Below are 12,568 nucleotides of genomic sequence, written 5' to 3' on the forward strand. Positions count from 1 at the left end.
ATGCTGGCTGTGGAATTCTGGGAGTTGAAGTCCACATGCTTTAAAATTGTCAAGTTTGGGAAACACTGCTATAGAACACAGCTGGATGCACATGGAAGGAGAAAGAAAAGCACAGGAGAGAAATGGTCTAATAGAAAACTGCTGATGCCTCGCATGTTAACTCTCAGTACTGACCCTGATAAATCTTGCAAGATGTTCTAAAATAGCCATAGAAAATGAAGATGTAACATTACTTACCAGTCACCTATGTTAATATGTCTCGTCTCTATAATCTAGTAACACAGGGAAAAGGTACATAGGAAGACGCTGGGATTTAGTTTTTCACTTTCATCCCATGCATTAGATATTAGTTGATAGATAACAAAACTTAAAAAAAGTAGAATAACTGGATTTTTAAAGACTAAGGCTAGGAATGAGAAGGGGAAAACGTTGGTATTCAAGCATCTGAACATAACTTCTGATAGTCTTACAAACTAATGTTGGTCTTAAGTATTTATTTAAAATATGTATTTTTAAAGTAATACCATAATAAACTTTCCTCAGTAAAATCTTCTGGTTGTACATTTATTTTCCCCATTTCAATTCTTTTCTGAACCCAAATATATAGAAGAGACCTGACTTCTTATGCCCGTTAGCTTATTTCATTCCTTATGAGAAATTGTGTTTATGTGATACCGAGTGAGCCAGCATCAATTTTCTATTATCAGGAAACTATGGATTGTTAGGAATTCCGGTCAGTCTGCTTGTTATACTATTCTGTTTAGTCTGTTCACTTGTACAGTACAAGAAATTTTGGACTTGATAGTCTACATCAGTGGTTCTCAACCTGTGGGTTGGGACCCCATTTGGGGTCCAACAACCATTTCACAGGGGTCACCAAACAATGCAGTCCGCCATTTTTTTTCCCTTTTCCTTAGCTGTGCTACTCTTTTTTATTCTATTGGCTTTTGAAAGCCAATAGAATAGACTCTCTTGAATAGAGTCTAATTCTATTGGCTTTCAAAAGCCAATAGGAATTGTCCAGGCTGTCTCTGCCTTGCTGAGCCCACCAAAAGTTCCATTCTGCAAACGGTGCTGCACCAGTTGAGTAGTCCTCGACTTACGACCGGTTGAGTAGTCCTCGACTTACGACCGGTTGGGGGTCACGGCATTAAAAAGGTTGAGAACCACTGGTCTACATGGAGGATCTCTTACAGACTTCCTATTGAAAATCAGGGCCTAAGGGCTTTATCACATCAAGCATTTTGGTTCTAATTACAATGAGCCTTGTTGATGTGAATTCAGAAAAAAATAAATCTGAGGAGATGTGGCTAATATATTTAAAAACACTCATTTTGTGACATGCAAATATAAATATTTGCAACTCCCCTAAATCGTAATTTGGAGGAAAATGTGGGAACTCTGTCCAGAAAGCAGTAAATATGTCTTGGGTTTACCAGGGTTAGTGATCCTGACAAAAGCTTTTCGCCATGAAAGATTTAAAAAGACAAAATTTCCTTATAAAATACGTTTAGCTCTTCATTCATTTTGGTAACACAACCAATTTTCTGGAATGTGGCAATACTTAAGAGGACTGCTGTGGGAAAAATAGGCAGGAACGTTAAGTATGTACATTCCCTTGAGCTGACTGAAAATAAAAACAGGCTAATAAATATACAGGGGAAGAACTATAGTAAAGGTTTTCTGACATGTCCCAGAAATATTGTTCTAGTTTCAGCAAATTTTCTAGCATAAGCCCAAGTATAGATTTATTTTGACTAGTAACCAAGAAAAATGAAGTCCTAATATGCTATATATTATCTTTGGAGATTTTGGATTCCTGAAGTTACATCTTTTTAGCCATCATAGATACTTGAAATGAGAAAGAGAAATCAATTGACAAAAATGTATATTGTGTTCGTATGGTTGCTGTGTTATTGACCTGTGAGGCCAAATTTGCTATATATAATTTTATAAATTTGCAGTAGTCTCTCTAATGCGGCCCCTTCCATTTTTAGTTAAATGCCCACAGTTGGGATAAACTTATCGGTTCCCAAACCTAAATAGAGTATCTTTCTATTTGGATGTAAATTACTCATCAATTCTGGGAGCAGATACTCTGTTTTGGTAGTATTACTGCCTGCAAAGGCAAATCTACCTGGTGACTTCACAAAGGATCTCCAGGTGACTACTAAACAAGTTATTATGTGTCCCCTGCACCTTTACAGGCAAGGTGAGGACTCCATTAGTTTTCAGCAGGAGCTAGTTTTAAGGTAGAAAAGAATTTGTGCCTCTCGATTAGCTGGGATGTGCTCACAACAGTCTTCTACCGTTCCTTGCAGCAGTGGAATCAGCAAGAGCTAACTAACCGATTTCACCAGGACTGCAACCATCCCATCTTTCCAAAATGACTCCGCAACAAACTCAATTCTCTGGCAAATGTATCTGTGAGATCTGTGACTGTGGGTATGTAACGCGTTGATTTTCAAGGTTACATTGTAAAAGGGCAGCTATATGACACCCCTTGTTAAGTCAAATGCCTTTCATTGGGTTGTTAACATGAAGACAGCCAGCATTTCTTCATATTCTCTATCTTAGTGACTATAGGCACAAATAACCAGTTACTGAAATTGCTCCCATATCATTGTTACCCAACCACATCCTACAGTATTCTTATTCTGGAGCAATATATGAGCAGCTCAATAACTTAGGCTAAACTTTGGTATAAGGATTCTCCAATACCCAGAACTGTGCTAAGAGAAGATGTTTCAAAATAAATGGAGACAGTCCCCTGATTATGGTTGGGTGGTATTTGAAGAGCTTTCCCGATAGTAGAAATTGTATAACAAGCATTACTGGAAGTGATCAAGGCAGCTGTTTATTAAAAATAGTTGTGGCCCTCAGCAAATCTGCATTGTAATATAATTAGATTTTCTTTTGCTGCTATTGTCTCAATGTTAGTTTCTCACAAAGCAGTGGTACATGTCTGTAGTGTTTTTCACGAGTGGCGTTGAAGTCCATTCATCTTAAAAGTTTCCAAATTTGAAAAGCACTGGTCTAGCGTTTAGGACAGTAGAGTTTGCTGCTTTGCAGAGTGTGATCATTTGTAGGTGCTTGTAAGGACTTACATTAGAACAGCTCCTATACTGACACTATGATCATTGGTTGTAATACATGAAGTTGTAACTCGACACATCCAGATTGTGGATAGTTGCATTAGGGCATCTGTATATGTGTGAGAGAGAGAGCAACGGAGCTGAAGTCTGAGAAACTCAGTTATTCTAGTTCTCATGAGCGCAAATCCAAATGTCAATACACAATGCCATTGTTAAATTGTTTTTTACTTGGCTTTAGCATCACTGGTAATGACTCTCGTAATATGCCCCCGGCACTAGTTTTAACCTTAGTCACGCCTCCTTGGTGCTTAAATTTCAGGCCTTGGAAATAGCCCAGGTATCCTGGGAGGTGAATAACTGTCAGCGTTAAATGGCACTTCTCTTGAGGCTCTTGAGTAGAGATGCTCTCATCTGCAAGAGGCAGCTTAGCTGGGAAGTTTCTGTCTGGAGCAATGTGTGTGGCCTGTCGTTGGTTTTGGTGGATTTGGCAGTGAATAGAGCTGCTAGTACATCTGTGTCTTTATTTTGGGGGGCAAGAACACTTCTTCCTAGCCTTTAACATCTGTTGCTGTTTTTCCATGGGACCGACAGTGGTTTTCAAATGTATTTATAAAAGGAGTCACACTGGTGCTGAATTTGCTCCGCCTTTGTCTTAATCTTCCCCTTATGGAGATGGCTGCTGGGCTGCCTCCTCCAAGTGTCTACATTTTAGTGGTTAGCACCAGGGACACCGTGCCGGGATGTCTGTGAGAAGCTGGCTTTTTCAGCACAGCATGCAGCAAAATAATATTATTCTGCAATTATTTGTGTTTGGGGTGTGGCATTTTTGTTTGCCTAACATAATTCAAGACAATATTTCCTTGTCCCACTTCGAACAGTATTGAACGTTGACAGCATTCTATGCCATGCAATTAGAAAAAGCGGTCTGGAGGGCGAGGACCCTACAAACCAGGACAGTGGCATAATGTAGATCTAGAAGAGGGCAATCATTTAATGTGGAACATGCTGAAAGCCTGAAAGAAACATCGTGCTAAAAGAAGTAGAGTCCCTGCTGCATATGCTAAATTTTCTCCATTATTCTACATTAGGGATAAAACTCCCTTTTTATGACCCTGTGGTCCCTTAATTTGGGACGGAGTCAGAGCGACTGGAGCGAGCTGAGTGTTTACTGGCTGGATGCCCTCCCTGACGCCTATGTGGAGTTTGCAACAGATATTTTTTCCACCCTAGGAGAGAAATATCTGCCCCTACCTAAGATTGAACTCTCAACCTTCTGGGTGGGAGGTGAGAGTCTTACCACTAAGCTACCACTTGTTTTTTCTACATTGTGGATACACAGAAATTCCTCCCCACAAGTTTCAGGAGTAGCTTATGGAAGTCTGCTAAAGTTGATGCCGGATTTTAATTTCATGTGTGCCAGCAGTGGGATACATACAAAGCAGTAGTAATATGGAGTAACATGAACTTTTAAGTTACTTCTATTAAATTCTATCTTTGTTTCTTAACCATGTAAGTTTGGCTTAGGGTGTTTTATTCCAGTTCTTTATGAAGTTTGGTTAGAACAGTGATTCTCAACCTTTTTAATGCCGCGACCCCCAACCGGTCGTAAGTCGAGGACTACTCAACTGGTGCAGCACCGTTTGCAGAATGGGACTTTTGGCAGAGCAGAGACAGCCTGGACAATTCCTACTGGCTTTTGAAAGCCAATAGAATTAGACTCTATTCAAGAGAGTCTATTCTATTGGCTTTCAAAAGCCAATAGAATAAAAGGGAATAGCACAGCTAAGGAAAAGGGGAAAAAATGGCGGACTGCGTTGTTTAGCGACCCCCGTGAAATGGTCATTCGACCCCAAATGGGGTCCTGACCCACAGGTTGAGAATCACTGTGCTAGAAGGTCTGGTGGGAGAAACGAAGTGAAATGAAATGTGATATTAGGCATGACAATGGCTGCAATTGGTCTTTGATCAGAGAATATAGATAACAGATGGATGAACAGTATGTGCCTAAATGATCGAGTGGGTTTTCAGAATAGCTATAGTTGAGTTGTATAGCTTCACCTTCTGTCTGGGTTTTAAAATATGCATTGCTACCAATCAATAATGATGCCTTTTTCTTTCGGATTCTGATGGTTTGCTACATTATTTTTTTCCCCAAATTGACATGGCTTCCAAGGTACACCTTTCTTTCCCCGTCTCCCTCCCTCCCTCCCTCCCCCCTCTCTCTCTCACACACACTCACACAAACAAACATTTTTATATTATGACAAGAAAATAAAAAAACAACAAAATAGTATTCAAAATAATTTAAGCTGTCTCTTGATCATTATAGAGATTCCCCCTTTTAAAGGAAATTCAGCAGCATTAAATCCATCAAAGAGACTGTATTTTCAAGATGTTTTTTTTTTTTTACTTTTTCCAATCCAAAGCACCAAGTATATTGATACTCAAGCAAATACTGGTGCATTCTCTCACATGTATATTTTCCCATAGGCAGTGAAGGAATTTGTTACCGGTAGACAACATAACGTACATACCAACTTGGGCTTTCTATTTCTTTTATCCTTCTAGATGCTTATGTGCCAAATATCCCAATCAAGCGGTTGATGTTGCCCCGTGTAAAAATAAAAATCTACTGCATAGTTATTTGTGACGCTGATCATAGCAGTATTTAACATAAGAGGAACTCTACATCTATCAGCAAATTGCTATTTAGTCTGGGCTGGGGAGCCAAGCTAAGAATATTTATTAGGATTGCCTGGAGGGTTGGAGAGCTTGTATGTCAACAGGGAACTATATCTTCTTTGCTTTGGGCCGCCTGAAAAATAGAGTGTGCATTGCTGGATTACTTTGGGTGTGACTGAAAGATTTAGCAGTGTGGGAACTGACTGCTCATCTCAATGCTTTTTTGGGGGGAAAAGCATGCAATGCAAAAATATGTCAACGTAGATTGAAAATACGTGCAAAATGTTTGTAAGGGCAGGTTACATTTTAAGAGGCTATTCAAGGCCTGTACCTGAATATATACAAATGCAGGAAGCCGTTGGTGTAATTCTTACATGAAAAGTAGAGATTCACCCACAATACATGACAATGTCTGAAGATTAGTTTTAAACGTATTAAAAGACATTGCATTTTTTTGTAATCTGCTGTGAGAATTAATACAGCGTCACTGTTACGTACCCAACTTTAGGAGTTGATTCCTGAATTCAGATCTCATGAATTCACTTGGTGATTTGAGTAACTTATTTGACAGGTTTGGGAAATCTGGAAAAGAAGTTCTTGTCCCCCAAAGGAAAAAAGTAGAATGTAAAAGTAACAGCTAAATAACAGTTGTGCAATTATCTATTATACGTTTTGATTGGGTCTCCAGGCCACTTTTATTTGTGGAAGACCTTTTCGATCCCCTATTTCTTATTTATTTCTAAGACAGAACCTTAGGTCCAATTGTCTTTGGCTAACGTGGACTACACAGAACTCATAATTTCCAACTATTTAGTAATAGTAATAGTAGTAAAGTTGGAAGGGACCTTGGAGGTCATCTAGTCCAACCCCCTGCTCGGGCAGGAAACCCTACGCTATTTCGGACAAATGGCTGTCCAGTCTCTTCTTAAAAACTTCCAGTGTTGGAGCATTTACTGCTTCTGGAGGCAAGCTGTTCCACTGATTAATTGTTCTCACTGTCAGGAAGTTTCTCCTTAGTTCTAGGTTGCTTCTCTCCTTGATTAGTTTCCACCCGTTGCTTCTTGTCCTGCCTTCAGGTGCTTTGGAAAATAGCTTAATTCCCTCTTCTTTATGGCAGCCCCTGAGATATTGGAATACTGCTATCATGTCCCCCCTTGTCCTTCTCTTCGTTAAACTAGACATACCCAATTCTCGCAACCGTTCCTTATATGTTTTAGCCTCCAGTCCCCTAATCATCTTTGTTGCTCTTCTCTGTACTCTTTCTAGAGTCTCAACATCTTTTTTACATCGTGGTGACCAAAACTGGATGCAGTATTCCAAGTGTGGCCTTACCAAGGCATTGAAGAGTGGTATTAATACTTCACGTGATCTTGATTCTATCCCTCTGTTAATGCAGCCTAGCACTGTGTTGGCCTTTTTGGCAGCTGCAGCACACTGCTGGCTCATATTTAAGTGATTGTCTACTAGGACTCCGAGGTCCCTCTCACAGTTACTACTATTGAGCATGGTGCCACCTATGCTGTACTTGTGCATTTGGTTTTTCTTGCCTAAATGTAGAACCTTGCTTTTTTCACCATTGAATTTCATTTTGTTAGTTAGTGCCCAGTGTTCAAGTCTGTCCAGATCCTTCTGTATCTGAAGCCTGTCTTCTGGAGTGTTGGCTATTCCTGCCAGCTTGGTGTCATCTGCAAATTTGATGAGTTCCCCATCTATCCCTTCATCCAAATCGTTGATGAAGATGTTGAAGAGTACTGGGCCCAGAACAGAGCCCTGGGGCACCCCACTACACACTTCCCTCCATATAGATGCAGTTCCATTGAGGACCACTCGCTGAGTACGGCCGGTCAGCCAGCTACGGATCCATCTGGTGGTGGTTCTGTCTACCCCACATTTTTCTATCTTGTCAAGTAGTAGGTTGTGATCTACTTTATCAAATGCCTTACTGAAGTCCAAGTAAATTATGTCCACAGCATTCCTCTGATCCACTAATTTTGTCACTTGGTCAAAGAATGCAATAAGATTTGTCTGGCATGATCTATTTTTGACAAACCCATGTTGGCTTTTAGTAATGACTTTGTTTGCCTCTAGGTGTTCGTTGATTCGTTGTTTGATTATCTTTTCCAGGATCTTCCCAGGTATTGAGGTCAGGCTGATAGGTCTGTAATTTCCTGGATCCATTTTTTTTCCTTTTTTGAGGATGGGAACTACATCAGCTCTTTTCCAGTCCTCTGGTAGTTCCCCTGTGTTCAGGATCTTTGAAAAATATAGTTCAGTGGCTCCGATATCACATCTGCCAGTTCCTTGAGAACTCTGGGGTGTAATCCGTCTGGTCCTGGCGATTTGAACTCATCTAGGCTGGACAGGTGCTCACTAACGATTTTCTTGCCTATCTTAACTTGTGTTTCTGTTTTGTTTTTTGTGGCACTATTTTTGATAGGTTGGTCTGTTTTTTCCCTTTGTGTAAAGACAGATGCAAAAAATGAGTTAAATAGTTCTGCTTTCTCCCTGTTGCTTGTCACCTTCTTGCCACTTCCACCCACTAATGGACCAATCATTTCCTTCACTTTTTTCTTGTTTTTTACATGTTGAAAGAAGCTTTTTTTGTTATTTTTGACTTTGGTCGCAAGCCTCAGTTCATTTTGAGCCTTGGCTTTCTTCACTTCATCTTTGCAGGCTCGGGCTATTTGCTGATATTCTGACTTAGTTATGTTCCCCTCTTTCCACTTTCTATACTTGTCCTTTTTATCTTTCAATTTGTCAGAGAGTTCTTTATGCAGCCATGCTGGTTTCTTTTGAGAGCTGTTATTTTTCCTCTTTGTTGGTATTGTGCTAGACTGTGCTTTTATTATCTCATTTTTCAAAATTTCCCAAGCTTCTTGAGTTGTTTTCCCCTTGAGGATTCTCATCCATGGAATCCTTCCCAAGCCCTCTCTAAGTGTCTGGAAATCATGAAGGATGTAGCCCAAATATCTGGAGAGAACTGAATTGCCTACCCTTGGTTCTTAGCCACTGATACATCTCTTGGGCATGGAGACAAACAACTTTATTGAAGTAAATTGCATTAGAAATGTGCAAGTTACCATCATAACAGAAAAAGGATGACCTATGCACAGATTTCAGCATGTGGACAGCTCTTCTGAAAATTGGGTATGAGTTGAACTTGGTGTTGGGAATAATAGCTTATTATTATTATCTATTTCAAGAAAGGAAAAAAAAATGACTTCATGTCATGGTCTTTCTCTTCTAAGTTGGTGCTTAAAGCTAACTATCCAGAATAATACAATTGTGGGGTCCTTGGTGCTCTCTGAGCTTGATGGTTTTCCTGCAAACATTTCATTACCAAACTAGGTAATATCATCAGCACTAGTGCTACTGATGTTACCTCATGAAACGTGTGCAAGAAAACCATCAAGCTCAGAAAGCACCAAGGAGCCCACAGTTCAGCCCTGAGCTACAAATGTTCCTTTCTATTAGAATAATTCATGTTCTGATGCAAATAGCCTATCAAAACTGCTCGTAGTTGGATTATCTTAAGGAATCATAACGTTGTATTATGTTGATTTTCAATTGCACAAACTTTCTGGATTAGAATTCTCATGAGCTGCTGATCATGGATGGTGTAGTGCAGTGATGGCGAACCTTTTAGAGACCGAGTGCCCAAACCGCAACCCAAAACCCACTTATTTATCGCAAAGTGTCAGGGCCGCATCAATATTGTGCCCTCAGGGGGGTGGGGGGGATGGTCCACTGGGTGGGTGTGGCTGTGGTGGTTATGGCAGACTGGGTGGCCATGGCTAGGGTAGGTGTGGCCACCTCATTGCTCGGGGGGACATCTATGGGGGCTGGGCAGGATTGGGGGAGATCCAGGGTATCTCTGGTGAGTGGGGCAGTGGGCAGGAGGCTTTTCCTGCAGGGTGAGGCAGAGGGTAGGGTGGGGGTGCCATTGCTGCAAGGCAAGGCAGGGGCGGTGCTGCCTGACACCATCGGCCTCCTCACACAGAGACCAGCAAGCAAATGGGGGCGTGCTCTACACCTCTACTCGAGCTTGCTAGCTGGCTGCTTTGCCTCCTTTGTGCTGGGCGGGGCTGTTGCTCTGGGCGCCAGAGGTGGCCTAATGGACCTGTGTGAGATACTGGCGGCGATGGGCGTGCCCACAGAGAGGGCTCTAAGGGCCGCCTCTGGCACGCGTGCCATAGGTTCACCATCACTGGTGTAGTGGAAGCCAGCAAATCATTTGGTAGGTACCAGCTTGAGGAAGGCTATACCAGAATTCTGATCTGTCTTTTTCTTTCTTTTGATGAAGGATAATCTAGAAAGTCTCTCTTTTCATGCCTGCTAGGGGAAAACCTGAAGGAACTGGGTATCTACTTTCAGAAATCAAATAATTGTTGAGATAAAACAATTATTGCCCTGCTGCAGCAGCCACAACTGAAATACTTTCCCCTAATAATCTTAGATGTGGTCCATGCCTTTGCTGATAAATTCTTTAACTCTGCACTGTACTTCGGGGAAATATATAACTTGTGAGAATTCCAGTGATGTACCATAAAGAATATCTCCAGATCTGTCAGCATCCCTTTGGGATAACGCATTCATTTTAAAATTATTTTTATGGTGACAATTTCATTGAAATGGGGTCAATGGCACAATAATAACATTTGGAAAGGCCTTTTGGGTGCACTCCAGCATTTAGAGAGGACAAGGCAAATTCATCGTCAATGGCAGTCTTTTTTTTTTTATGAGCCAAAAAAAGGGCTAGGCTAGTTCTGGCTGTTGATTCAGTTTTGCAAGGTTGGCTCAGATCATCTTGCTACCTAAGAAATTCTAAATGATGTCTTTGTCACTTAAAGAAACTGGCCACATAGCCAACTACATACTGTATCATCCTGAGTTACAGGATCATCCTCTACTCTACCCGAGACTGGAAGGGCCTACATTTCCCCACAACAACTCTGTGAGGTGGGTTGGGCTGAAAGAGAGTGACTGGACCAAGGCCACCCAGCTGGTTTTTCATGCCTAAGGCGAGATTAGAACTCACAGTCTCCTGGTTTCTAGTCTGATGCCTCAACCACTAGACCAAACCAACTCATCTTCATGTTTTTAGGTGGAAATGCCACAGCTTCCCACAACATCTACTATCTAAGCAAGGAATGGTTTCTTCACCTAGCCCAGTGGTTCTCAACCTGTGGGTCGGGACCCCATTTGGGGTCGAACGACCATTTCACGGGGGTCGCCAAACAACGCAATCCGCCATTTTTTCCCCCTTTTCCTTAGCTGTGCTACTCCCTTTTATTCTATTGGCTTTTGAAAGCCAATAGAATAGACTCTCTTGAATAGAGTCTAATTCTATTGGCTTTCAAAAGCCAATAGGAATTGTCCAGGCTGTCTCTGCCCTGCTGAGCCCGCCAAAAGTCCCATTCTGCAAATGGTGCTGCACCAGTTGAGTAGTCCTCGACTTACGACCGGTTGAGTAGTCCTCGACTTACAACTGGTTGGGGGTCGCGGCATTAAAAAGGTTGAGAACCACTGACCTAACCTAAGAGCTGGTTTACATTAAATTAGGTACTGTTGTAAAGCCCATCAAGATAGATCCCACAGACTTTTGTTCATGCAAAGCAGTGGTAGATATACTATCAAAGAATGAATGCTGACCAGTTTTGCACATGTTCTGCCCTTGCATTGGCCTAAGTAGGTTGAAAAAGTTTCGGTGGGAATAGTGTAGGGGTTAGCAGGTTCTGGAGAGGCACCTACAAGTCGTCCTTGACTTACAAAAATACATTTAGGGACTGTTCAAAGCCACAGCCCTGAAAAGTGACTTAAGACCATCGTTCACACTAGTGACTATCACAGCCTCCTCACAGACATATGATCAAAATTTAGGTGCTTGGCCACCAGCAAGTATTTATGATAGTTACAGCACCATGGGAGGGGGTCATGTGATCACCATTTGTGACTTTTGTAGCCAGGTTCTGAGAAGCCAAGTGAGAGAGGGCCGTATGATTCACTTAACAACTGCCTGGCTCATTTAACAACTGCCTTGCTTAGCAATGGAAATTCTGCTCCCAGTTGTGATCATAAGTGGAGGACTATTTGTAGTGAAAAATTGCAGGGAATTGAAGATTTGCTGCCATTATTCACTCGGAAAGATGAGATCCTGAGTATTTTTAAGGAGGTCCATTTTCTGGGTTTGTACAGCTACTGCTTTATCACTATAATGAACCCTGGTCTGGCTTCTCTTTCATGTTCCAATCTTATAACAAGAGGTCTGTGGTATTTTTAAGCTCTGTAATTCTTTGTCCCACAAAGCAAACTTAACACCTTCTTTCCATTTCAGAGATAATTCTCCTACGGCCTTTCACACAAGCTTTGTTCTTCTGCAATGGAGATATTTTAATAAGCTACATTTCTGTGGCTTGAGTTTATTCCCTCTTCGTGCCTGTTTAAGTAAAGCTTTAGCACTATGCATGCTTTCAGTTGACGTTTAGAATTTTTTAAAGCATTTATCAATCTTAGAAAGACATTCAATTTGAAGGGTGACATCTAGGGTTTTTTTTCTGCTTCTCTTTTGTTTGCTTTCTCTTTTTTTTTAAAGAAAGTAAGCCATCGTTTCTGCTAATGATCACCTGGCATCTAATTCACGGAAGCCAATTTTTCTGGTTCTTCCCAATTATTTTTCCCTCTGATCACCACAAGGTGGCAAGCTATACTTGAGAATAGCAGAATTGAAGCACGACCTTATGCACATGTTTGCCTGGATTAAATCCTGCTGTGCTTTTCTGATCAGATTATAT

General features: G+C 41.2%; 1 protein-coding gene across 1 annotated transcript in view; it reads left to right on the plus strand.

Annotated features, from left to right (window-relative positions):
• Positions 1-2,240: 2,240 nt before the first annotated feature.
• SAXO1 (stabilizer of axonemal microtubules 1) overlaps positions 2,241-12,568 on the plus strand; it is a 36,943-nt gene continuing 26,615 nt past the window's right edge. Inside the window, exon 1 of the mRNA XM_039319427.1 lies at positions 2,241-2,445. Within this exon, the coding sequence (XP_039175361.1) occupies positions 2,387-2,445 (59 nt within the window). The 5' untranslated portion in view covers positions 2,241-2,386. The remainder of the gene's footprint in view (positions 2,446-12,568) is intronic.

The sequence above is a fragment of the Crotalus tigris genome, unplaced genomic scaffold (assembly GCF_016545835.1).
Source record: "Crotalus tigris isolate CLP2741 ecotype Arizona unplaced genomic scaffold, ASM1654583v1 scf7180000023589.2044511, whole genome shotgun sequence".
NCBI classification, from domain to species: Eukaryota; Metazoa; Chordata; class Lepidosauria; order Squamata; family Viperidae; genus Crotalus; species Crotalus tigris.